Below are 27,668 nucleotides of genomic sequence, written 5' to 3'. Positions count from 1 at the left end.
AAATTGTATCAATGATGACTCGAAATGGATAGACAACACAAGGCCACTAATGATGGCCAGTGGTACCAAGCACTGTCTCTCTGTGATGGTGCTATGGAACGTACCAATCCCAACCATTTATGCAAATGAGCGACTCCGGCGCGGTCATCTGATTGGCTCTCTCTTCGGAGCGCTCTCCTCTTTTCGCGTCGCCATGGAAAGGGTTCTGAGGCCCGCTTGTCTGCTGCTGCCTGGGCTCCGCGAGCAAGGGATTTCTCCGCTGGAAAAAACCCAGGAGTAGGAGGGGTGAAAGAGGACTCACAGGGGAGGATAGGGGACAGTGGGCGGGGAATAGCGGGAGCAGAAAGAATCAGAGAGCGAGAGAGAGCGAAGGGAGGAAGGCGAGAGGGAAAGGAGAAAGGCATCCTCGTCCTCACTGATGCTGAGTCACATAACGGGATCCCAGAGCTGTACCCCGAGAGTCTTTGGGAATAATGGAGGAGTTGGAGCACACCTGCCCCCATCCTCGGACGGTAGGGCATTTTGTGTGTGTGCGTGTGTGTGTGCTAGTGCATGTTTGTGTGCATGCCCATCATATAATGTGTGTATGTGTGGGAAGAGAGCAGAGGAAGAAATGGAGACAAAGAGAATGGAGGATTCTCTGCTGTTACCGTGTCCCTTTAAGGGTCTCACAACGCTGAGTGGACACTGTGTGGGCTGGGCTGTTCTGCCAGTGTGTGTGTGTGTGTGTGTGTGTGTGTGTGTGTGTGTGTGTGTGTGTGTGTGTGTGTGTGTGTGTGTGTGTGTGTGTGTGTGTGTGTCAGGGGGTATAGTGAATGCTAGCACTATAACAGAAGGGGTCCTGGTGGTTTTACATCACTGATCAGGGAAAAGCCCTTGAGGCAAACATTCGATAGCACAGCATCATCCATGTTGTTCATCATTCACATTTCTTTGCAATGTCGCTCATATCATCTATTATTTGCCCCCTTTGCCTCTCGGTTCCCCTCTTAGCCGTACCCTCTGTCTCTCTCTTCTATCCTGTCTGATCTGTCTGCCTCCCTCTGCCTGGGAGCCGCCATTGCCATCTCTGCATCTGTTGTGGCTCCAGATCTGCTAGCCTGGGTGCTACCGCTGCTGGGCTAATCCCTCTTAGGCTGGATGCTGATCTACGGGCCAGATCCGACTCTTCTTTTTTTTCCCAGCATGCTCGCTGTGGTCACCCTGATAGGCTGCTGCCTGCTCCATGTAAGCCCGACTAAGCAGCACTGCCGCTGCTGTGCCATCTGCTCTTTGTTGACGGTCCCTCAGCACCCCCCCCCCCCCCCGCCAACCCAACCCCTACTCACCCTCTACCCTTCTAACTTTTCACCTTGCCCCATGGAATCATGGGTAATGAATGATGCCACCCCGATGCAATGTCCCTGCCCCATCTCGCTCCGACGGGTTCGGCCACAGGGTGATTGAAGTATCTTCTCTTCAATGAAAAGGTTTGATGGATGGAGGCTGAATTGGACCATAAAACATTTAAATGTTTCATTTGACTGAAGGTAGAGAGAAGCAACGGTAAAATGATGCAGTGACAATCACCATCTGTTTAATTATTAGATGGACCTGGTAGAATATGGTGTGCCAACCTTTGTCAAATGCGCCTGGTGAAATGTCATCAAACATTAAAGCTTAACATGGCTCTATTTCTCTGACCGAGTGACTGGTTTGTGTTGGCCTTACCCACTAGTTAAAGGCAGCTCCTGTTCTCTCACAGCGGTCATTGTAAGGTTGGATCAACATGTTTGATGCGCCCCAAATAAGCAAATGAATGAGCGTATCCAAACACTTTGTTACACCTTTATCTTAGCTTCTCAATTTGCAACTGGCATTTCCTGTCTGCCTATTTTTCTAATTGTCTGTCCATCAGTCTCACGGTTAGGGTTACCGTCGGTCTGTGGGTTGAGGTCCCTTTCCCCGGTGTGGGGGTCCCCAAATAGAGAGACATCCTCCCACCGAATGCATGTGGCCGAAATTAACTCAGCGTTGTGTGTTAAGGTTGTTAACCACATGGTGGAAGCCGTTCCCGGTTGGTTTGTTTAATGTCAAAAGCAGTTCTGCCCCTCCACTGTTTCTTGCACACACACACAGACACAGACACACGCACAAAATACTCCCACAACTACACACATACACACGTGTACACGTGGATCAATAACCTTGAGTGCAGCCTCATCTGTCTCACGATCGATAGTCTGGATACGGATTGTGCATCGGCTGGGCTCAATAAGGCAGATGGACGTTACTGTAACCAGACCCGAGAAGCATGAGAAGAGGTGCATGCTGGGTACAAACAACCAAACATATAATACTGTGGCTGATGTTATATCACTGCTCTTACCCTTGGACGTCCACTGCCACTCACTCTGTTTCCGCACTCGCTAGAAACATTTATTTATCCATTATATATATATATACATACACACACACCTCTTTAGAATTTCACACTTGTCTCCTGTCTTCATGCTGCAAAGGTGGTCTGATCATGTATATTTAACGAACACCGATTTCTTCCAAGGCTTAATTTTCAATGCCAGTTTATATTTTGATGAAGATATGAAAATAAACAGTGTATTATATTTACAGGACTAAAATGAAGATCCTTCCTCTGTGGTCGTCTCCTGTGCCTCCCTCCCTCCCTCCCTCCCTCCCTCCCTCCCTCCCTCCTCAGACTCTGACAGAGCCCGCCATATTTGCCAAGGAGACCAGCTGTGACTGCAGAGCCCCCCATGAGCGCCTCACCATCAAGCAGGCCTGCAGAGGAACCCCTGGTAGGGCCTTACCCTGCTCCCGCGCCTCCACCGCCTCCTCATCCTCCTGACCTCCACGGGCCTTTACCAGACGCATTCATCCAAAGCCACGTACAATGCGTACATTTGTCAGAAGAAGGAGAAACAACAATATATCGCTGTTGGTACAGTAAGGAGGTTCATAGAACCAAGTGCCAAGCACTAACAATCACTAGGTTAACCCATCCCCCGTATACAACAAAGATAGCTAGGATAGGATGCTACACAGTCTTCACTGCTCCCATCCCTCTTCCTCATCCCTTCGGTTATTCAGAATACAATGCTTAAACCGTCTCTGATTCCCACCAACACCACTGACCAATTTGCAGGTTGAGCACTCGGCGTAAATTAATCGGTCAATATAATATAAAAGGTATAGCTAGGGGTAATTATGGGTCGGCTTACCTCAGGAGGTAGATCAGTTGCCTTGTAACTGAAAGGTTGCTAGTTCGTTCCCAAGCTCCTCCTAGCTGAGTCTTGATGTGTCCCTGAGCAAGACACTTAACCCTAACTGCTCCTGACGAGCTGGCGGTCGCCTGGCAGGGTTGACTCTGCCGTCGGTGTGTCAATGTGTGTATTAACCGATGTAAGTCGCTTTGGATAGAAGCGTCTGCTAAATGCCCTAATTGTAATTGGGTAAAACCTGGGCTGTCTCATCCACTCTCCATGTGTGTGTTCACAGTGGACAGGCCGGTCAGGGTGTACGCCGATGGCATCTTCGATCTGTTCCACTCGGGTCATGCCCGCGCTCTCATGCAGGCCAAGAACCTCTTCCCCAACACGTACCTGATCGTAGGGGGTGAGGGAATGACACCTACACTATTTCACATCATTTTACATCACATCATATAGATATGCATTGATGTTAACAATCCCATGTACGATTACAACACATTTCTACGCTTTATCAATGTTTATTTTTATAGTTAATGAAATGTTTAAGGATAACTGTAAAGTGTTCCTGTGACTCTAACGGTACGACCTGGCGCTGACAGTGTGCAGCGACGAGCTCACGCACAAGTACAAGGGCTTCACGGTGATGGACGAGTCGGAACGCTACGAGGCGCTACGGCACTGCCGCTACGTCGACGAGGTGGTGAGAGACGCGCCCTGGACCCTCAGCCACGACTTCCTCCACAAACACAAGGTGTGTGTCTGTGTGTCTGTCTGTCGTGTGTGTGTTTTCATCTTTTAATTATTATTAGTGTCCTTTACCTCTGCTGTGAAATCCAGCGTCTGAGGTCATTGTGGTATGAACTATGCTATCAAAGACCATGCACAGCGCTGCTTGTAATGAAGACCCAAAGGCACAATGATGACAGAAGTCTTCACAAAATGAATAAAACCTCATCTGAAACTCACAGCAACACGAACCAAAGTACTCACAGAAAACCAGGAACACAAATACCTACCTCCCATACTCACTGGTCACATGGTGATCAAAAGGCTTAAATAGGCCAAGGCAAAGGTGAGACTAATCACCGATCAATAGTCTATCAGCGTTCAGGCAGGGTTCTGGAGGCCGGCCCTGACCTGTCTGTCACACTAATCGCCCCGATGCTTTCTCAGATTGACTTCGTGGCCCACGACGACATCCCGTACTCCTCAGCCGGCAGTGAGGACGTCTATAAACATATCAAGGAGGCGGGTCAGTGTTTGTGGGCGTGGCTATGGTGCGAGCTCATTGGTGGATAAACATATCAAGGAGGCGGGTCAGTGATTGTGGGCGTGGCTATGGTGGGAGCTCATTGGTGGATAAACATATCAAGGAGGCGGGTCAGTGATTGTGGGCGTGGCTATGGTGCGAGCTCATTGGTGGATAAACATATCAAGGAGGCGGGTCAGTGGTTGTGGGCGTGGCTATGGTGCGAGCTCATTGGTGGACCGATGATGACCAATAGGATTTGTTTACCCTGTAACGCAATGACACATTGCCAGTGGCATCAAGGAAATCAGAACTTCTATTATTTGAGTGTACAGTAGAAAGATTAATTATTACATTTGGCGATAACTCTTAATAGTTTTCAGCAGAAGTTTGCTGAACTGTTTTTGGGATATACATTCATACATACATGTGTTTTAAAAATGAATGTAAATGAAAGATTTATATATATGATATAATATGTTTAAGAAGGACATTTGTTCCCAATTAATAAGTATATCTATAAGTCTATATATAAGTATATGAATATATATTTCTTTATATTGAATAAATGATTGAATGAAGTACATCAATAGGATTATATGATTGTTTCCGTTTAATCCTGGCTGTGGGTCCATCAGGCATGTTCGTGCCCACCCAACGCACCGAGGGCATCTCGACCTCTGACCTCATCACCCGCATCGTAAGGGACTACGACGTCTACGCCCGACGCAACCTCCAGCGTGGCTACACCGCCAAAGAGCTCAACGTCAGCTACATCAACGTAAGACTGCTGGGGTTAGGGTTAGGGTTAGGCTTAGCTAACCCTAACCCTAACCCTTACCCTAACCCTAAGACTGCTGGGGTTACCCATGGACAAGGAAAACTAGGGTTCAAAGTTCAGTGTTTAGTACCCCTTACATTTCAGTTAAATTAATTCCGTGCTTTTATTCAGTGATTCAGATGCAGTCTTTGAGTTGAAAAGTGAGAATAATTTGACAGTAAAAAAGTCCCACTTTTCATTAGAGCAGAGATGACATGAACAATCTGATATGGTTGGGAAAGCAGAACATAAACATGGAAATATGAAGAAATGATTTAAACACATACTCAGCTGAAGCGGAACAGAAACCTGGAGATGATGTAATGAAGACAGTGCCGTTCCTTTGTCCCCGCCGACCCCAGGAGAAGAAGTACCGGCTGCAGAATCAGGTGGACCGCATGAAGGAGAAGGTGCGCACCGTGGAGGAGAAGAGCAAGCACTTCGTGTACCGCGTGGAGGAGAAGAGCCACGACCTCATCCAGAAGTGGGAGGAGAAGTCCCGCGAATTCATCGGTAACTTCCTAGAGCTCTTCGGGCCCGACGGGACATGGGTAAATTCATCCCTTCACCACGCAGCCTCTTTCTCCTTAAGGGTGAACAGACCTTGCCTGTGTGCCACACAGGCATGACGTAACCCGTATTGACCAAGGTTGCAGTAACCAATGTCACCAGAGAGGGCGCTGTCCCCGCGTTGTCGTTTGATGTACCTAGCTTACTCTCTCAGTATCAGAGCTGAGAACAGGTGATTTGATTGGCAGCTCCTCCCCGGGTTGGAGTCCCTGTAGCCTAACTATTCAGCCGTTGTTAGACAGGTGATTCACCAGGAGGGGCCGGTAGCACCAGGGGGGTCACATGCACTCTTCTCTCGTCCAGAAACAGGTGTTCCAGGAGCGGAGTGGTCGCATGATCTCCTACGCCCTGTCGCCGCGCGGCTCGCCCTGCAGCAGCCCCCCGCGGGAACACTCGCCCCTGCGCTCCCCGTCGCCGCCGTCCCCCTCGGCCCGCTGGCACAGCGCCCGCCCCTCCCCGCCGCCCTCCCCAAAGGGGGCGTCGGCCTCCATCAGTAGCATGAGCGTGCGAAGGGGGGACGGAGGATGGAAGTAGGCACGCCCCCCCCCTGACCCCCCCCCCCACCAGCCACCCCACAAACACATTGACACGCGTAACACACGCCCACTCACCATACACTGCCCCCCCTCCCCCCACACCCAAAGACTTCTCTTACACACACACACACACACACACACACACACAAACACACACACACACACCCACCAACAAAAACCCCCCAACACAAACACAACACACACACCACACACTTAAATCCTCACTCCACACACACACACACACACACACACATTGGAAACAATGTCTTGTTGCTGAGGCCTGTTGGCCAGCAGGCATTGTGGGAAATGCACTTCTGTCCTGCAGGTGGAGAGGGACAACCTCAAAGAAGCCATCTCAGCCTCTGTTGCCGGGGGCGACGGAGCGGACCAATAGCCAAGGGAGAGGAGGAGGAGGGAGGGGGGGGGGCAGGGGGAGGAGTTAGAATCGATCAAACCAGTTTATTAGCTTAGGCATCCAGGAGTTATATGCGGTCTAGAATGTCTCGACTCCGGCTGTGGGCTGCTTTGGAGGGGAGGGGTTGGCGTCACCTGCCTGAAGCAGCCTGCTCATCACAGAAAAAACACTCATCTCTTTTCTGTCCCTCGTACGTTTGGGTCAGCTATTGTTCAACCTTCAATTGAATATGGAGGCGTTTTGTTTTGGTTACCTGCCACTGACTGTGATAGAGCCAGACATGGTTGTGGTGAGTACACACTAACCATCATTATGGATGTGATACACGTTGTGCAGCAAGCAATACTCACGCACATGTCGTGCTCCGTTCTCGAGAATGTCACATTGTTTGTGTATGTTACGCCTCGTCATAAAACACTGCCCCCTACAGCAGCCGAGGGGTCCCTGCACCCCCTCCACTCACCTCCATTCATTTGGAATGGCTCAGCATTGAAAACAATGTTAACAGGTACACAACCAAGGGTTCCTGATCTCCAGTTGGACAGTAGCGGTACATTGTATGGATTTAACCACTTTTCCAGCCCCCCCATCCCCCTAAGTTTTGATAGAATGCTAAATTTCAAATATCTCTCCAATAGGAGGAAAGTGTAAATATTATTATTAGTGCCTAAACCCGCACGGCTCTAGTGTGAAACAATAAAAAGCTTATAAATGTTCAAACTGTTAATAATCGTGAGCTTGTGTGTAGTAACAGGGTGTAGGAGGGATCTGATCACAGGCCTGCAGGAGCCTCACGGAACAAAAGAACGAAAGAAGACGTGACCTCATTTAGTATTCAGACGCCAGAGCCCCGCCCATAGCGCTCATACGCTCACGTTCAAATCAATAAAAGGAAATAAACTGATTGAATATCGGTTGGTCACATAAGGTATCAATGGCCTTGAGCCAAACCTCCATAAATTGCCAGTATTTTTCAATGATTTAATCAGAAGCCTGTTCCTGTTTTAAACGTGTCCCTCACCTGCTTATCCAGTTTCTCCCAAAACATTCCCAACAAGAGAAGGCAACACAGACATTGCTCTGATTCTAAAACCGTACAACGGACTACACTTGAAGTATACATTAGATGAGCTTTACGTTAGATAACTCAAAAACTAAACGTCACACATCACTGTACTTCCTACTTTGTATTCTTTCTTTTTTTTAAGCATTATTTAAATGTAATTTAAGCATTTCCTCCTGGTCTGTTCATAGTGGCCGATGGTCGATCACACATCACTCCTCTTCGCTCGCTGCCCCTACTGGACAAACCCTGTACTGGCCTGTTTGCTTGTCTGTGCCCCCGCTGTACTGTATGTGCTCCAATACAGTGGACATATATTTCCTTTTTTGGAATGTGTGTGTTTCGTTTTTCTCTTTTTTAGATATACAATTTCAGGCGGCTATATGTGAATACAATAAAAAAATGAATACCCGAATGTAAACAAATGTTTTTGGGGGCATTGTTATTCCCATGATGAGACCAACGAAGGGAAGCGAAACCCAGAGGTGTAAAACACACTTTATTGCAGTTCCTTTTGATATAGGTTTTGACACTATAGGTAAGGCATGGTCATGCTGAATCTGGTATAAACATGTATGAATATATAGGTTTACGAGCTATTGTTCTTTCTTATGTCATAACTGTCATTACTGCATGGCTTCCAAAGCACACCAAGTATTTCCAACACCATTGTATTCTTGTCGTAGTCACTTGGAACACGTTTTATTTCTAATCAACACAGAGTGCACTGTATACTGTTGGGATGAGGTTAGGGAACGTCATATATATATATATATATATATATATATATATATATATATATATATATATTCTCCTCCTATTCCAGGTATGAAACGATTGGGAAGCTGGGTTCAGTTACGAGAGGAACAGAAAACGCCCGTCCTTGCGTGTGCCGTCCCTGTGGACGGGCGGGGGAGGGGGTTCATGTGGTCGGAGAGGGGAACAACCAGAGAGTGGGGAACAGCAGGGCTCAGTCCAACAGGTTATGGAGATCCTTTGGTATGACCCGGTCTAACCCTAACCCTAACCCCGGGCCGAGGGGGAGACATTGGCAGGCCGGACGCCTCCGGCACAAAGGGAGGGAGAGATGGGCTTTCAAAAGCGTCTTTCATCAATCGGATTTGGTGCCGATTTAATTAATGGCATAGATTATGCAATTCTTCCTTGCCCTTTTCTGCCAACAATTAAATCTTAGCAACAACACAATGGATTCAATACAGAAGAAAAAATAAACCTTCTTCGGATCCCGAAGACAATGAAACGGTTCTTCATGACAAAAATAAAACCTATGAAAGGGTTCCATGTCTGAGACGTGGAGTCTGCGTTCCTTCCTCTGTTCCACTGAGAGAGAATGGAATCAGTACTATACAAATCAACGCAAGCTTTGTTCAACTCCTGCACCGACCGCTGGTAACACAAAGGGTCCGGACGAGGGGTCCTGACAGGAAGAGACCGGTTACAGCCAGCACCACTGTAGGCCTGGTCTGTCTGTCTGTCTGTCTGTCTGTCTGTCTGTCTGTCTGTCTGTCTGTCTGTCTGTCTGTCTGTCTGTCTGTCTGTCTGTCTGTCTGTAGGGGGAGGGGGGAGCCATTATCCACATCTAAGAGGGAATAGCACTGCCACAATAAAAGTCTGGGATAATTAGTTGTCTCTATAGGGAGAGTAAAGATACCTACCTAGTACCAGTACCTAGTACCTAGTACCAGTACCAGTACCTAGTACCAGTACCTAGTACCATTACCAGTATCAGTACCTAGTACCAGTACCCAGTACCAGTACCTAGTACCAGTACCTAGTACTGCTGAGGCAGTATGTGGGGTTGACGGGGGTCCACTTGAGGGCAGGTCCAGGGCTTTGACAAGCGTCCAATCAGGAGCTTCCCTGAAGCCGAGCAAAAAATAAATGCTGATCAGCTGATTTGGGTTTTGCTCTCTAAAGACACAAAAGTTCTAACTCGCCTTAATTTCAAAATAATACAAAATTCGAGCTGTTGAGGCTAATAAAAAACTAAACAATTACGGCATATATATATATATATACAATTTCTGGCAGAAAGGCTTCGTTCATATTAAATACATTGGGTCATTAAATAGCGTGTCAGGTCTTTCCTATTTTGTTCTGATAAACGTTTCCTTCTTCCTCACGGGAACGTCCAATCAGCTGCTGCTATCCTTCCTCACGGGAACGTCCAATCAGCTGCTGCTCCTGTCGTCAGAGCAGCAGCGGCACTTCCTGCTCTCCAGGTTCGACCTGCAGTTCAGCAGCACCGTCCCGACACGGACACTGACTGACCATGACGCCATCACACCGCCGCCACTCCTGTGTCCAGTCAGACGCAGGGAACAGGAAATGAAAACCGTAGTCGTCCCACCCACAAATCCGTCTGTCTGTCCGTCTGTCCGTCTGCCTGTCTGTCTGTCTGTCTGTCTGTCGGTCGGTCGGTCGGTCGGTCTGTGAGAGGAGTGTACGGTGAAAAGCAAGAGACAAAGCTTAGCCCGGCTGATAACAGAGCTGATAACGCTGAATGGCCGGGAGAGCAGAGACTGAGGGGAAAGGGGACTGAACAAAGACCTCAGTCCACCACACTCTGGAGAAACAGAGGAAACAGAATAGAGATTGCTAGAATGAGCTCATGACCACTGATTGGCTAAGCACACCAGACCTTTTCTTATGCCGGATGGAGTGTTCATTTAGGTCCTCATTTTGTTTATTACTCCTTTTTAGAATTATTGAGAATAGTAGGTCTCTATCCACCTAGCGGCCATCTTTATTCTTGGTGTATAACCAACATGGACACTAGGTCCAGAGATAGAGCCCACCACAAACGCGCTGGGGGGTCTCCATCGTACCTCGTCACCACGACGACCGGGGCGTGGACCGCTGGATTGTTCATCTGGAGCCGAGGCTGAACCGAAGCATCTACGACACGACACTGAGAGAGGCTGGTTGGCATGGGGGGAGGGGCGGGGGGGGAGTGTGTTGGGGGGGGGGGGGGGAGTCATCTCTTGGCCTTGTACTTGGACACGCTGGTGTCCCGGGGCTCCGTGCTGGGGTTGCTCCAGTCGTCCGCCTCGGGGCCGACCTTGTAGTGGCGCCAGGCCGACTTGTTGAACACAGGCAGGCGCTCAAACGACTCACTGGACAGGGCCTGGAGACACACGGACACACACGGACACACACAAAATTCCAAGTTTAGGAGCAAAGTCCAACCTCTCTCAGAAGTGTCTCCCTCGGTGACTGGAGAGTGCCGATTGGCTGGAGATACGGCGATGCGTCCAATGAGCAGCAGTACCTTCAGGTAGATGACGGCGTCGGTGCCCACCCCCTCCATGGAATACAGCTTCAGATCCCCCTGGAAGTAGCGGGCGTAGAGCCGCGAGATGGGCAGGCCGTAGCCGAACCCGGCCTGGAAGAGGAAGGGCCTTCCTTTATTCTACATCTTAATAATATAGTTTGATATGAGGAATGATATAGGTTTGCATGCATGTGGGTGTGTGTGTGTGTGTTCGTGCGTTGAAGTACTATAGTGTGCCACTGACTCTGACATGCGTGTTTGTGCGCGTGCGTGTGTGTGCGCGCGCGTGCGCGCGCGTGCGTGCGTGCGTGCGTGCGTACCAGGGGGACAGCTCCTGGTTCAAAGCTGGGCGAGGGGGCCGTGGAGTACATGTAGTTAAACAGACGGTCGATCTTCCGTAGGGGAACTCCGCCTCCTCGATCACTGATCTGAGCAGTCAGTAAACAACATACCACTGAATCCCCATACCAGTGCTTTACAAAACGTCTTCTCACAAGGACCTAAGTTCTCCACTTCACTCGTTCACACACAACCCTCTGAGGCACCACTGGTTTTAAAAGCTTGTATCGGTTGTGGATGGTTTTGTGAAGCCAGGACAGAGACACGATGGTTTGACCACTCAGACAATTATTGTCCCTTAAGGAGGTGGTCAAGATGAGATAATAGACAAGGCTAAATTACCCAACAAACTAAAAAACAGAAAGAAAAAACGGTCCTAATCATCATGATTTGTGTGAATGTGTCCAAAGGTTAATCCTTCAAATCCAAAGCGCACCAGGATAGAGAGGTCCTCTTTTCCCAGAGTCACTTTGGCCTTCACCGGCGGCAGACCGCCCTCGCTGCCTTCGTGAAGCTCTACCGTGGCTCGCATGGAGTTCTGCGCACAAGAAGACACAGGCCTGGAACTACAGTTCATGACATGGCTCAGGGAGGGGCCTCCTCCAAGCGGACGAACCGAAACGTGAGTTAAGGAGACCACAACAAACTAGAGGATGAACTGCAGCGGTAGGTTTACCTTGAAGAGCTCAAACAGCATGTGGAAGAGGTGGGAAGGCACGTACACAGCCTGGATAGGCCTTGGAGCATGAGCTAAAAAACAAAACAAACCACAGTAAAGACAAGTCAAACAAGGAGAAGCAGGCAGAGCCATTGGCTAGCTGGAAAAAAAACATTTTGCACACAAACGTGGACCTCACACACGTCTCCTTTGAAGTTAATGACATGTGTGCACTTTGAACAGGACTGGACTCAATCCAGCTGTAATATAAAAGGTTTAAAACGGTCCGTTTGGCTACTGCAGTTTTACCACAAGTGCTTTATAGGAGCAACTGACAACCAGTTGAATCTATCTCACTTCTACAATACCCTGGATACTATAAAAACACTGTTTTCGTATCAATAGTCGAACATTCCGTACCAACGTTTCCATCCACATTGAACTGCTGACAGACGCATGCTTTCTCTCATCTCTCTTGCGCAGACAACTTTCATGCGTAGGCCAAAGATGTCGGGAAGTTTCTAAAATGTACGATTGAAACGCTTTTGAAAGTTGCCGTTTTTGGTCGATGAAATCCCGATTTCAGTGCGGAATGGAAAAGTAAGAGCATTGTTGTGGACAAGGCCCGCCAGAAAGACAGATGATGTAGTAGCAGCAAACATCTCTTACTGTGAAACTCTTCAACCTTGAGGTCAGGGGAAGCCATGTAGTACTTCTCACAGAGCATCTTGGCTGTCTCGTAGGCATCTGGAGACACACGACAGATTAGCCTCATTCAACTGGACTCCCCGCTTCACATCGAGACACTTCCTCTCCTAGGAGAGTTCCCAAGGACCTTTGTATGGTTATGGGCAGACAATTTCAACACGTAGACATTCCTTCAGGAAATGTTGATAAGGTAAACCATCTGGGCTCAGTTCACTCGTTGTGTTTGACTTCTAGGTCGAGTTGTTGATATTTCCAGATAGCATAGATTCATAGAAGTCCGATTTTCGCACCTCGAGATAATGCTTTTGGAAGGACTAGAACAAAATGTGAATTCAGATTGAAAGGTTTGAATGTAAGCTGTGGTGGTTTATCCTCTGAACCAGGCCAGACTGGTGTCCCTAAACCCTCCCGTCGTGCTGGTGGACCTCACCTCCGACCACCTCGGCCACGTTGCAGGCGGGGTCGATGCTGCCGATGTGCTTGGGATGTGCGGGGTTGGTGTCGTTGCCAAACAGCAAAGCTAGGAAGGGAACCAATCAAAACAGAGCACGTCGTCAACTGGGGAAAACTCTTCTCGACCGCACTCTAAGATTGATCTGAGGCCCGGCAGAACAACAGCGCTGAAGGAGAACCAAGAAAAGGTGTGTGTGGGGGGGGGGGGGGGGGGGGGGGGGGGGGGGGGGGGGGGGTGGGGGGGGGGGGGGGGGGGGGGGGGGGGGGGGGGGGGGGGGGGGGGGGTGGGGGGGGTGGGGGGGGGGGGGTGGGGGGGGGTGGGGGGGGGGGGGGGGTGGGGGGGGGGGGGGGGGGGTGGGGGTCCACCTGAGCCCTGTGCCTCAACGACACGCACAAGGTCACACCGCCACACCTCGGCCCGCCGTGGTGAACGCCGTCGGGCCGCAGAGTGGCTCACTCAGTAGACTCACCTGTTCAGAGTTCACCTGGACTCTGTAGAGCCTCCCCCCCCCCCTCTCCTCCTGAACACACCCCTCTTCAGCACTGATAATATGTTTGCACGTCCTGGCACTTAAAAATAGCACTTAGCATGTTATAGCGCCTTAATCTAGCTATCTGTGTTGTGTACGGGGAATGGGATAGCCTAACATTGGTACTGCTTGCCACTTCCTTACTGTTCAGACAGAAAATGTACTTCATAAGATCATAAGTGGCTTTGGATGAAAGCGCCTGCTAAATGCCCTTAATCTAAGTGTCACTGTGTCTCCTGAATGGACCTGGTGGTTCATCCTGACCAACGACTCCTACACTCAGACCCCCCGTGGACGACAGCCTGCCTGTAACACTGAGTGCACTGCTCACTGTGCTGGTTGATGAGCATGCGGAAGGAGATGCGATTGGTGTAGAAGCGGTCCAGGAAGTACTGGATGCTGCTGCTGATGAACGGGTCGAAGCCAAACTTCTCCTTGTACTCAATGACCCCCTGGGCCATGGTCGGGACCACGTCGTTATGGCGATTACGGATCTCGATCAACAAGTCCAGGAAACTGGGATGGGGTCAAAAGTCACATAAAGTAAATGTATCTGTTTAGCCCCAAGGTCAAAGCTTCAAAGTGCTTAAAGGCCAGTGTGTGTGTGTGTGTGTGTGTGCGTGCGCGCGCGTGTATGTGTGTGTGTGTGTGTGTTCTTTCTTCCTGCTTCGGCTAGGATGTTGTACGTGGAAAATAAGCAGTAAAATTCCCTTTCCTTAATATAAGATAATATAACCATTATCTAACTGCTCTGAATATTAAATATTCATGACCAGGACCTGAAAAGGTTGCTTCTTATCTAAATCTCTTTATCTGTGTTTATGGCGCCCCCACACAGGTGTGTCTTTCACGCCAGCCTTACTAGTGTTGTATAAACACAAACTGTTACCGTGGGGACGGGCCGAAGCAGAGTATTCAATAAGGAAAGGGATCTGTGTTGGTACCTGACCTCTACCTGACCTCTACCTGACCTCTACCTGACCTCTACCTACAGGCATCCTGAGCAAGATGCCCACTGGCTCATTGGAGATGATTAAGATGAATGAATGAATCTACAAAGATGTGTCCATTTGGATAAATGGTTACTAAAAGGTAGTAGTAGTTGCCTACAACGGATACAAGTGTAGGAGCAAAACAATTAATCCATCCATTTAATCATCCAGGTCTGTACTCACTCATTCAGAACTTGAGGGTCCTCCCCTTTTCTGTTCTCGTAGTCCAGCAGCTCTACAAAGCTCTGCATGTACCTAAAAGGTCAAAGGTTAAGCATAGGTCAAAGGGCGACCACAGCGACCACAGCGCGCGCACACACACACACACACACACACACACACACACACACACACACACACACACACACACACACACACACACACACACACACACACACACACACACACACACACACACACACACACACACACACACACACACACACACACACACACACACACACCACTTCTGGACCAGCCGGACCGAGGGCTGGCTGAGCAGCTGGTCCGGCAGCAGGTTGACCTCTCTCATGGTGTTGGCCAGACGCACTGGGAGCTCCTTACGGAGGAACAGGTACGACGTCTTTTCACACGCATTCTCCTGGCCTATCAGAGCCAAGACAAACCACAACATAGACCACTCGAAACTGAAGCTCTGCAGGATAAAAGGAGGAAGGACGATGTTGAAACTTGTGTGTTTCAGTCGTTTCTAAACCTCCTTTTCTTTCGAACATGCGTTGCACAACTGGTCCCTTGACTTTAACAGTGATTCACCTTCATGCGTGCGGATCATGTTAGTGAAGAGGTTTCACTTTAGTATTAATTATGGCATTGTATGGTTATACATTTCAGACAGGCAGTTGAACTGTTGAATTAATGATTAATTTACATTATGAATCCATCTTTGGTGAGCCTAAGAGCCATAAACAGTGGTGGAGAATGACCCCTGGCACAGTTAAAGTCATCCATTCTGGAAAACAGAGATTGGCCGAAGCCTTTACAACCAGGAGGTTTCTGGGGTCCAAAGCAGTACGAACTTTGCTGTATAGGACTGATGTATGTCTACACGGAGCCAGAGGTGACCGTGAGATACACGCAGTCATCAACAGTATAAAACCCAGTGGAACGGCTCATTGTGGTCCCGTGTCTCATTAGCAATGGGCCTGGGTCTGGAGGAACAATCCGTGCGTAAGGTTTGAAACAATCAACAACAAGCGCTAAACTAAAGCACGGATGCGGATGCCACAGGAAGCCATGGGGAGCTGGTGTGTCCGCGTCCCAGCTGGGCACAGGATAGCCGTGCAGGACAGGGTTAGGTCCCCTCGTCGCCTAGCAGTGTGTAGCTGGACCCGGTGAGGCACCAGAACACACCACACCGGCCCGGGGAAGGGGAAGGATCACATGATCCAAACACAAGCTCATTACCGGACATTAATGGGTCGTAACAGCGAGCCTGTGAGGACTACAAAGACCAGAGATCTCCCACTGGTATTCAATCAACTGATGCAGAGACAAATATAAATGCTATATAGTGTAACTAATATCAAATTTTATAAATCAGTAAACTTCTACTATGTTAACTGCTGGGAAGGAAGGGTCATTATGATATTGCAGAACAGAAAATGATGCAACAGGCCATGCTGTATACGGTTTCTCAATGAGTGCTTTTGATCCAGTGAAACTGGCGCACCAGTTCTGACGGAGACGCATAAACACTGAGGACGACCTGGACAATGTTGGTCAAACATTTGGATTCAGTGATGGCCAAATCAACCGATGTTCTTCTAGTTACATCTTAAGGGAGCTGTGAGACATAGAGATGATTGCAGATGGATTAGGAAAAGCCTTTGGCGCATTTAAGCCTGGTGCCTAGACACAAGAGCAACAGAGGGGGTCATGTGACGCGTGCCACTCGGATCCCCAGATCAAACTCGTGTACATCTGGATTGGTCTTGAATGACGAGGTTTAACTGGACGTCATTATCTTTTCATTTAGCACAGAGCTACTTCAACTCGTCGGTGGATGTTGGATGAAGATACTAATAAATTCCATTACAATGAGTAGATGTTTCACAATGTGACAATATAATTGCTCTAGGCATGTTTATAGAAAAATATGTATGCTTGGTTTGTCTCCTACACATTGTGTAGGCCATGGATCATAGGGTCCGGGCCATCAGTTGTTTATCAAGAAGGAGGGATACAGAAAGATACAAACACAGGATCCATGTCCATTGTTATCAAACTCACCGAAGTCAAGGAACTGTTTGATGGACAGCGGGGATGGAGAGAACCGGGAGTAGTACTCTATTCTGGGGTTGTTGTGTTTCAGAAGAGCAAAGAAGAGCCTCATCTTGAAAAGTTGATGAGGACGGGGACCCCGTCTGTGAAACAACGCGATCCTAACCTCCCGACCACCTTCTCATCAAAACAACAGTGACAACGACGCGCGTCGGGTCCTGTCTGCGTCCACATCTGAGAGGAGCTCGGGTTGGCCGCGCGACTAGGTCCTGACGGGTCGAGGGGTTAAATTTCGGAATAAAACAACGGGTTAAAGATACACTGGCACAACATTGTTGCATACGCGTTGCACATCACGTAGTCAAAGCTAAAGGCAACCACTCTTTAGGATGGATTGCACTGTTGACAGAGGAACACCATTGGCTTAGAACCCAGAAGTGACAATGTTGTACGATGAACCGATTGGTGGAAGGGCGTGTCACTCCTCCGCTAAACCTACTTTACCCATGAGAGTCTGTACTCTGTTTTTTCGAGCAAGGTCTCGCTGCAGCCTGTAGGACATGGACATCCAACGTCCAAGTGCTGTCACGTGATGACAAGATGGCGGACGCGGTGAGACTCCTAGCTGTGGCCCAATTCCTCTACGAATAGTCAAATCTCCTAACCTTTATGCCTCCTTTACTTAACCTTTGTGGAGAACGTGATCGGGTCAAGGAGAGTTAAAAATGTGCTTCCTTTCGAACATAGAAAAGACAGCGCTGTGTAAAAATGAATTCGACTCCACTTTTCCTAACGGACGTCATTGCGCGACGGGGAGTATTGCTGACCTCTAGCGTCTCTACGGTGGAACTACAGTTTTCCGAAGTTTGTCTACAACAAGCGCTCTTTTGATCAATGCGTTCTTGTATTGATTTCAATCAGGTTGTCGCCAACAGTGAGAATCCCAATTCACATGTGAAAAAAAACAGGCTCAACTTACGTTGATTTTGAAATTAACTTCCCCCAGTAGTCTTTCTTAAATGTGAATTCTGCATTTTATTTTCTTATGGTGTATATAGGCCTAGGCCTATGTGTGCTTAATAACCAACAATATATGATTTCATTTCGATTCAAATGATATGTTTCTGGAATTGGTATCCATTATTATAAATGTTATTGTCTGCCCTTCTCTTCAAACCAACCAATACAAAATATAGAAATAAAGAAAAGACAAATATTATGTCTCCTCCATTTCGGACAGTTTGCGCTTCCTCGGGATACGGAAGATATGTGGTAGAGTTCCTCTTGCCATCTCTCTGCCCTCCTCCGTGAAATGAGCAAACCGTCTGCCACGCACACACACGCACGCACACACACACACACACACACACACACACACACACAACACCACACACACACACACACAGACACACACACAACACACACACACACACACACACACACACACACACACACACACACACACGAATAGTTGTTGTAGATCATTGTTACGGTTGTGCGTTAATATTGGAATTCACAGCACATCTGCTTCAGAAGAACTATACCCTTCAGTATGGAGATTCTCCAACAAAGTGGAGCACCACCACTTCCTGAGATGTGGCATGTCATGCTGTGGAAGATAACAGTATATCAGTCAGAATTAACTTCGAAAGACTGCAATGAGAGTAGACTGTTTGTACTCGACTACATCATAATTTTGCATTAACTTTAGCCATTTCATTTTCGTATATTGTCCTTTGTGTGTATGTATCTAGTATACTATTTGAAATTTCGTTGAGATAAATAGGTTGCATGTAGTTATAAGTATTATTTAAAGCGTCTGCTATCGTGGATCAATACGTTAGCTTAAGGAGTGGACCCATCAAAAACACATTTCACAAACGCATGTTTTTGCAATCACAATTAGGTTGTTTCCTTCATTACTTTTAGTTACTTGCCATCGTTGTCATCTTGGCGAAGTAGTCGAGTAGTCGAGAAGAGAATGAAGCTGTCCCGAGCCATTAGCCAGTGACGTCAGTGGGGGTGGCAAGTGGAATCACTTGACAGCACTTGTCCATGCCCTACAAGCCGCAGCGAGACATTATAGGTTTTTTCAGCACCAGTTTGAAGACTACGCCACGTCGAAATCTATTTTCATGATTCGATGTCTTATTATTACGTTATAGTACTTTAAGTTAGCTGATATATTGTTTATTTCCTAAAGCGCCGCAGCCGGATGAATCGTTCTTTGTGTATGTAAAATAAAAAAAACATTTTTTCAATCGATTCCATTTTCAATAGTTTTTTAATGACATAAACAATAAACATTCTCCAAAAGCAAAATCATTAGCAAAAATGTAAACGAGCAAGTGGCTGGTGGGTAGGCAGGCACCAGACGGTATGTACCGCTACCTAGCGGCGGTTTGGTGCAACGCCGTTCTAACAAAGTGAAGTTGGTCCCTCACACGACCCCAGCTATAGAATCAACAATTACATATTTTTTATAATCACGTCATACAGAGTCAAACACATACACACAGATTTGGGATTTATGACGCTATGGTCAGTTTGGTGTTCTTGACCATTTCCTGCTTGTCCTCTTCTTCTTCAGATAAAGGCTCGTAGTGTCTACGGTACAGCAGGCGCGTTACCAAGGTGATGATGAACATCTCCAGGATCAACAGCTGCTGGCTCATCACTAGAGAGAGAGAGAGAGAGAGAGAGAGAGAGAGAGAGAGAGAGAGAGAGAGAGAGAGATAAGGTCAGCTTACCTTCTCTTATCTTAGCTTTACTGTGTGTGTGTGTGTGTGTGTGTGTGTGTGTGTGTGTGTGTGTGTGTGTGTGTGTGTGTGTGTGTGTGTGTGTGTGTGTGTGTGTGTGTGTGTGTGTGCATGCTGGCTCACAGTATCCGCGGGCAGTGGAGGAGTAGGGCGGGGCACAGGCGATTGTTCCATTCATTGCCAGGATGTTGATGATCGCTGACTGCAGTTGACTCAGAACAAGCACCAGCTGAAGTAATCACACACACACACACACACACACACACACACACACACACACACACACACACACACACACCACACACACACACACACACACCACACACACACACACACACACACACACACAAACAGGTACAGACAGGTTACCCTCCCATGCCAGACCAAACTTGTGGTAAACACATTCACAATAACATTTCAGCAAATTGCAACACTTGCGATAGAGTGTCTCTGTGAATGTCTCTCTCTTTGTAAATGTGTGTTTGGGGGTGCAGGTTGGTATCTCTGTGGAGCTCAGGTGTTGGGGCGCACGTTGGTATCTCTGTATTCAGCTCAGGTGTTTGGGGGTGCATGCTGGTATCTCTCTATGTAGCTCAGGTGTTGGGGTGCATGCTGGTATCTCTCTATGTAGCTCAGGTGTTGGGGTGCATGCTGGTATCTCTCTTTGTAGCTCAGGTGTTGGGGTGCATGCTGGTATCTATGTGTAGCTCAGGTGTTGGGGTGCATGCTGGTATCTCTGTGGAGCTCAGGTGTTGTGGTGCATGCTGGTATCTCTGTGGAGCTCAGGTGTTGGGGTGCATGCTGGTATCTCTCTGTAGCTCAGGTGTTTGGGGGTGCATGCTGGTATCTCTGTGCAGCTCAGGTGTTTGGGGGTGCATGCTGGTATCTCTGTGTAGCTCAGGTGTTTGGGGGTGCATGCTGGTATCTCTGTGTAGCTCAGGTGTTGGGGTGCATGCTGGTATCTCTGTGTAGCTCAGGTGTTTGGGGGTGCATGCTGGTATCTCTCTGTAGCTCAGGTGTTTGGGGGTGCATGCTGGTATCTATGTGTAGCTCAGGTGTTGGGGTGCATGCTGGTATCTCTCTGTAGCTCAGGTGTTTGGGGGTGCATGCTGGTATCTCTGTGTAGCTCAGGTGTTGGGGTGCATGCTGGTATTTCTCTGTAGCTCAGGTGTTTGGGGGTGCATGCTGGTATCTCTCTGTAGCTCAGGTGTTGGGGTGCATGCTGGTATCTATGTGTAGCTCAGGTGTTTGGGGGTGCATGCTGGTATCTCTGTGTAGCTCAGGTGTTGTGGTGCATGCTGGTATCTCTGTGGAGCTCAGGTGTTGGGGTGCATGCTGGTATCTCTCTGTAGCTCAGGTGTTTGGGGGTGCATGCTGTATCTCTGTGGAGCTCAGGTGTTTGGGGGTGTGTTCCGTGGGTCGGTGATGCGGCAGGGGGCGTGTCCGGGGCTGACCTGGTACATGGCGTATTTAGGGATGATCTTGATGCTGCGCAGGGCGACCCGGAGGTGCATGAACATGATGGCGACGGGCCACAGGGCGATGATGGTCAGCACTCCCACCAGAGGGTTGATCCATATCGCCGCGCCGGTGATCTCCAGCTGAAACCAGAGACGAGTGTGTCACTGGTCATCAATTTTGTGATAATGTGTGTGCGTCTTATCCTAGCTATGTTTGTTGTATACAGGGAATGGGTAAACCTAGCAACAGTAAGTATTTGGCACTTTTTCTTTTGAACATCCTTAATGTATCGAAAGCGATATGTTTGTCCTTCTGACAAATGTACCTGTAAGTCGCTTTGGCTCAAAGCGTCTGCTTAACGCTCTAGATCTTGGCACTGGGAGGAGGTCTTCTGATTGGCTGTGAGGGCCGTGTGTGCGTGTGTGTGCGCGTGTGGTGGTCACGTGTGTGTCCATGTGCAGCAGCTACTCACATCCGTCAGGTCAAAGTGGTTGTTGGTGTAGAGCACGATGGATAGCACGGTGAAGGCGATCTTCAGCACAGCGAACTGGAAAGAGCCGAGCTTCAGGAGGAAGAGGGACCGCCTGGGAGTGGGGACGGAGGAGGAAGAATTAGTATTCATCAGTATTGTTTTGTGTTATAAACTACTGTTTAAACAGTGTGTGTGTGTGTCGACCATCTGTGGATTAGAGGATTTGAGAAGGATTCTTGCAAAGGGGAATGATGCAACACCAGAGCAGACTCAAACAAGTTGGATCTTCCCGGCTGTCCTAATGGAGAATATTTAACTCCTATACTTAAGTCATTATACATTCCCCTCGTTAATGGTACTTTCCTTTCCTTTTTGTTTCTATCATAAATATTTAAAGATTCTATGAGTCACTAAACATGGTCACCACATGGCGGCGGATCATTAAGGAGCCCGATCTACGCTCCGAGTCCAAACACTAAACCTTTCCAGAAGACGTTGTCTTTTATCTTCTCAAGATGGTGCGTCCACACTGAGAGCTGACTGCTGAACCCTGGAGCCAACGGGCCCCACAGAATAACAACATTAGGACGGATCTCCTTTGTTTATGAGCTCAACACTGCAGGGACCACATGTGCTTCTCAGTGACTAATGGGCTCGTCCTGTTCAAAGATGTGGAATGATAGATATATAGATGATATATATATATATATATATATAGATATCTATATTTTATTGATAGATATATATATAAATGATATATATAGATCTATATATATATTTTATTTGTGTCAAGGAGCTTGACACAAAGCCTGAAGCCTTATTTCTCCCCAGTAGAAGGAGTCATGGCTGAGATGCACATGTGACCCTCTGTAACATCACCCCACCCCCCCCACCCCTCCCCCACCCCCCCACAGCCCACCACCCCCTCCACCACCTCCACCCCCTCCACCACCACCACCACCCCCACCTCCACCACCCCCTCCACCACCACCACCACCACCACCACCTCCACCACCACCACCACCACTTCCACCACCACCACCACCACCACCCCACCACCACCACCACCACCACCACCACCACCACCACCACCTCCACCACCACCACCACCACCCCTCCTCCACCACCACCCACCACCTCCACCACCACCACCCACCACCCCCCCCCCACCACCACCACCACCACCACCACCACCACCACCCCCCATGTACATAGGGGACGAACAGGGGCCGGGTTCAACGACCAGGAGTTTATATAAAGGAGGTCCGTTCCCCAGCTCCTCTTTGCCCCCATCGATCCCCCACTGGGTGGGAGGTCATCAGAGAGCCCCCATCGATCCCCCCACTGGGTGGGAGGTCATCAGAGAGCGACACAACGTGAGACGGCTTTCCCTGGTGGAGCTCAGCGGCCAGCCCTGTGTGCTGGGCGTACTCCACCCTGATTGGGTGGAGTACGCCCAGCCCTGTGTGCTGGGCGTACTCCACCCTGATTGGGTGGAGTACGCCCAGCCCTGTGTGCTGGCCGTACTCCACCCTGATTGGGTGGAGTACGGCCAGCCCTGTGTGCTGGGCGTACTCCACCCTGATTGGGTGGAGTACGGCCAGCCCTGTGTGCTGGCCGTACTCCACCCTGATTGGGTAGAGTACGGCCAGCCCTGTGTGCTGGCCGTACTCCACCCTGATTGGGTTAGGGTTCCCTCTGTGTGGAACACGGCCGATGGACATTAGAACAACAGTACGAAAGGGAAGCAACACACGGCTAAGGCACCCGGCTGGCATTAACTCTTGAAGGGGTTTCTGCAGAGTCGGCGCCAGAACAGATCTACTGGAGGGGCACGGGTCCCCAGCGGGGGGGGCAGTGCCGTTTGAGAAGTATTTTAACTCAGTGGTGACCTCACAGTCAAACACAGCAGAAATGCTATCAAAAACAAAACACATTTTTCTTTATATTATTAGGCTTATTATTAGCAACTATATGTTGTTTTTGTTGTTGTCGAGGCTATGTGGTAGTAGCCCTATGCACAAAGTTTACGCGGCCACACAAACAAAGACGAAAATAAAAGGCGGAAGGTGGTCGTGGAGGCAAAACACCGATAAATGCAGTTCACCCACCTCTGATATGTCAGAAAGAGTTTATTCACCTCTCAACAGTTTATGCACCTAAAAAAATAACATTAAGTAGGCCTGCCGCTGGTTATAAACCTTAGACAACAGCCTCAACAATCAACAAAAACACCCTGCAGAACATGTCCGCTGACGCTAGGCCTTCAGGTAGCAAGTAGCCTATTGGACAGGCCACTCACCAGGCAGAAATAACACAAGGCCATGTACAGAGAGCCAGGGCTTCAAGGAGTGAAATGAACAACGTCTAAGTGCTGTGTCCTTCCATTTGCTTGTGCATTTGCGTGTCAAGGCTAAGCAATTTTCGTAAAACCATTTTTTTGATAATTAGGCTAACTGTCTATAATATGGGCGGACAAACTGTCTACCATATTATTTTCAATTCAAACCAGGATTCTGCACGCTGCAGCTTAACGTTATGTTGAATCAAATGTAACATGTTTACTCAGCAAACAATGAGCACTGACCAAGCCTAACCTGCATGCACAACCAAAATGATGCGATTCCCCCATTCGTTTATTTTATTTTATTTAAGTTACATTTTGCCCATTTAATATTAAAAGAATAACTAAAATGGATTTTTTCTTTTGGCCACGCCATGACCTGTGGTAGGAGGGGCATTAATGACCGCTGGGGGGGGGGCACGGCCCCCAAATGCCCCACCTTAGCGCCGATACTGGGTTTCTGCCATGTGCAGAAACCCTACACTGTTCATACCGTGAACAGTGTAGGGTTTACCTGAAGCAGCCGGACCCTTCTCTAATGTTGGACTCCAGGGTTGTGAGGCCAACTCGGCCACCACAAGGATGATGTTCCACTTCCCAGCTTCACCCTGACCTGGACCCCAACCCTGACCCCGATTAGAGATAAATGAGAGCGTTCCACTCTATATATAGGTCCCCCCCCCCCTCACCGTGTGATGCCCACATGGGGCAGGCAGGGGCAGCAGCAGCAGCACGGACCAGTGCTGATCCTCAGCTTGTGTTTGGGCGCCCGCGCCAGGAAGGCCTCGTCCCCGCCAACCTCCTCCAGCATCAGGACCAGGAACTTAAACACCACCACGGCAAAGTAACTGGGGGGGGGTTAATGAGGTCCGGGAGGCAAACGGACGTATAGATATTAGGGCTATTAAAAGAGAAGCAAGAGGCCTAAAACAACATGTTCTTTATTAATCCCAGACCGGAAATTTGGTTGTCACAGGACAGTAATAATAATAGGAAAAAGTTAATGATTAATTGATTCAATTTAAAATTACCCATTTTAATTAAGAGGTTAAACAAAGAACTTCCATATATATTTACAGAATATAATTCCTAATATTGTCTTCATCCACCTACTGTGCTCTCCAGAGTCAGCGATCGTGTTTCTCCCTCTTTGTGTTTCCCTGTCCTGTATTATTTCCCACACAGCAGGACTTCCATTACAGAACAAGGAGCTCAGTGAGAAATGGAAAATAGCATGGAGGAGGGAGAGAGAGATGAAAGGCCAGGAGGAGAGAGAGAGAGAGAGAGAGAGAGGGTGTGATGGGATGAAGAGGAGAGGAAACCCACCAGGCTGACGTCATATCAGTGAACATGGTCGCTCTGGGAATCCACATCCCCAGACAGGACATGGTGCCAATCACCTAGAGAGAGAGAGAGAGAGAGAGAGAGAGAGAGAGAGAGGAGAGAGAGAGAGAGAGAGAGAGAGAAAAGAGAGAGAGAGAGAGAGAGAAGAGAGAGAGAAAGAGAGAGAAAGAGAGAGAAAGAGACAGACAGAGGGAGAGAGAGAGAGAGAGAGAGACACTATGATACTATGTCACACCATTGAATCATTCTACCTTTTCAATGTACCGATTAGACTTTCCCTCTTCCTTTAAAGGCACCCAGTGCAACTTTATGTAAACATTCAATGAAAAATAAACATTCAATTTCTAGTCTTTTTTACACGTAGTAAGTTTCAATAACTCGATACCATTATATATCGACATTCAAGGAGCAAAGATGAGACGTCGTTTTGTGGTGAGAACTGATAGAAAATCGTAAACAACAACAATCGCCGGTGGGGAGAAGCCATTTTTCCATTGACTGGAAGCCTGCTTTTTTGTAGGTTACAAAAAATAAAGAAAATGGCGGCATTGTTGTTGTTATCGATTTTGTATCAGTTCTCACCACACAACCGACGTCTCATCTTTGCTGCTTAAATGCCGGTATGTAATGGTATGGAGTTATTGAAACTGACTACGTGTAAAAAAGACTAGAAATTGAATGTTTATTTTTAAGCCTCGAAAGTTGCACTGGGTGCCTTTAAGCCTCGGGGGGGGGGGGGGGGGGGGGGGGGGGAACCTACCGGCGCAGCTCCGTTGACCCATGCGATGACGCTCTTCTTGTTGGAAGGCACCTTCTTGTAGATGAAGACACACTCCTCGATGTAGACCACCATGGACACCACCGCCATGAAGGTCAGCACGGAGTACAGGATGATCCCGAAGACGTCCAACTCTGTCCAGGTACAGAGAATGGGGGGGGGGGGGGGGGACAGCATGAGAGAAGATGATGATATGATGATGGGGAGGAAGATGATAACGATGAGTGATTCATTCCCTTTCGACATCAAACCTGTAGAGACTGTACCATCAGAAGACTTACGTAAGAATTCTGTGGCTTCAGGGTACGTTGGCTCGGAGAAGGAAACACTGAAACACTGCCACGCACTCTGGGATGAATAAAGTTATGTGTTGAACTTGTGTTGACTTGAGGTCGAGATACTTTCGACAAGGTGTGGCCCTGTCATTCAGAGGTGTTGTCCAGTCATGTCCCGTAAAACACACACACAAACACACACGCAAACACACGCACCACACACACGCACGCACCATCACACATATGTGTAACGATGTGGAGCTTCCTGCATGTAATCAAGGGAATCTAACGGCGCTACAAACATCAGGCAACAGAAGTCTTGATTACGCGATGAAGCAGAGTCGGTGACTCCCACTTCTGGGAAGAGAGAGTACGGCCAGCCAACACAGGGAAGGTGTTAGCTCAACCACAGACAGCTGTGGGAGGACCACTGGGGTAACAAGGCAGGGGCTGGGTACTTGGCTGGAAGAACAAACACACCGGGTTGGGGACTCATTTTTCGAGAGAATCGTGAGTGGAATCCTGACCCATGCCCACGCATACGCAAGCCCAGATGCATGTACACACATACAAACACACACACACACACACACGCGCACGCGCACGCGCACACACGCACACACACACACACACACACACACACACACACACACACACACAAACCCTTATTTTAGTATCTGTTTTTTGTGACCTGTTGTCATGGTTGAGGAGGCCGGAAATCCAAAGACTTTATTGCCATAAATTACTAGTACTCCAGGGGCCTACGTTCAATAAAAAAAAGTTATTTGGTAAAAAATGTTGATGGGTAATGATTCAATGATATTGATCCTTAGATTGATCTCAAAATGCACAAAAGCTCGAGCTTGAGGATAACAATTAGAGAATGAGAAAATAAAATAAGTTTAAGAAGTTTAAAAACGGCTCTGATTCTATTTTACACAATAACGTTACGTTATTGCAAACAATATCGACTGACTTAAGGCCACGTTTATACGTAGGGGGGAAGAGGGTCAGGAGAATCCTCACTCAATTCCTGGATCCATAAAAGGGCCAATACTCTCTCCATTGTGTGTGCGTGTTCGTTTGGTTTGTGATATATCACAGTATTACAGGTTAAAGTTGTCATTGTCATAGTTTACAATATTTATTTTATT

At 48.3% G+C, this 27,668-nt stretch overlaps 3 protein-coding genes across 3 annotated transcripts in view; 1 reads left to right on the top strand and 2 right to left on the bottom strand.

The window, feature by feature from the left end:
• The first annotated feature begins 370 nt into the window (after window positions 1–370).
• LOC130377044 (choline-phosphate cytidylyltransferase B-like) lies at window positions 371–6,385 on the top strand. The gene is made up of 8 exons (XM_056583980.1): window positions 371–512; window positions 2,699–2,798; window positions 3,499–3,615; window positions 3,812–3,963; window positions 4,386–4,464; window positions 5,100–5,242; window positions 5,644–5,832; window positions 6,155–6,385. Exons 1-8 carry the CDS (start codon window positions 474–476, stop codon window positions 6,383–6,385), a joined length of 1,050 nt encoding a protein of 349 aa, XP_056439955.1. The 5' UTR covers window positions 371–473.
• A 4,470-nt stretch (window positions 6,386–10,855) lies between these two features.
• Window positions 10,856–19,118, bottom strand: LOC130377096 (pyruvate dehydrogenase (acetyl-transferring) kinase isozyme 3, mitochondrial-like). Its single transcript, XM_056584070.1, has 13 exons — window positions 19,005–19,118; window positions 18,626–18,690; window positions 17,091–18,406; window positions 15,305–15,446; window positions 15,024–15,095; window positions 14,180–14,364; window positions 13,296–13,385; window positions 12,827–12,904; window positions 12,176–12,249; window positions 11,936–12,037; window positions 11,481–11,588; window positions 11,158–11,271; window positions 10,856–11,013 (listed from the first exon to the last, which is right to left on the bottom strand). Exons 3-13 carry the CDS (start codon window positions 17,191–17,193, stop codon window positions 10,864–10,866), a joined length of 1,218 nt encoding a protein of 405 aa, XP_056440045.1. The 5' UTR covers window positions 17,194–18,406; window positions 18,626–18,690; window positions 19,005–19,118; the 3' UTR covers window positions 10,856–10,863.
• Window positions 19,119–19,347: 229 nt separating this feature from the next.
• The window catches only part of slc51a (solute carrier family 51 subunit alpha), a 9,607-nt gene continuing 1,286 nt past the window's right edge, over window positions 19,348–27,668 (bottom strand). The window contains exons 2-8 of the mRNA XM_056584071.1: window positions 26,222–26,373; window positions 25,444–25,517; window positions 24,807–24,965; window positions 21,774–21,885; window positions 21,295–21,441; window positions 19,964–20,069; window positions 19,348–19,758 (exon numbers count right to left, since the gene is read on the bottom strand). Of these exons, the coding sequence (XP_056440046.1) occupies window positions 19,610–19,758; window positions 19,964–20,069; window positions 21,295–21,441; window positions 21,774–21,885; window positions 24,807–24,965; window positions 25,444–25,517; window positions 26,222–26,373 (899 nt within the window). The 3' untranslated portion in view covers window positions 19,348–19,609. The remainder of the gene's footprint in view (window positions 19,759–19,963; window positions 20,070–21,294; window positions 21,442–21,773; window positions 21,886–24,806; window positions 24,966–25,443; window positions 25,518–26,221; window positions 26,374–27,668) is intronic.

Source organism: Gadus chalcogrammus, chromosome 23 (genome assembly GCF_026213295.1).
Source record: "Gadus chalcogrammus isolate NIFS_2021 chromosome 23, NIFS_Gcha_1.0, whole genome shotgun sequence".
NCBI classification, from domain to species: Eukaryota; Metazoa; Chordata; class Actinopteri; order Gadiformes; family Gadidae; genus Gadus; species Gadus chalcogrammus.
This window is presented reverse-complemented; position numbering and strand designations above follow the sequence as displayed.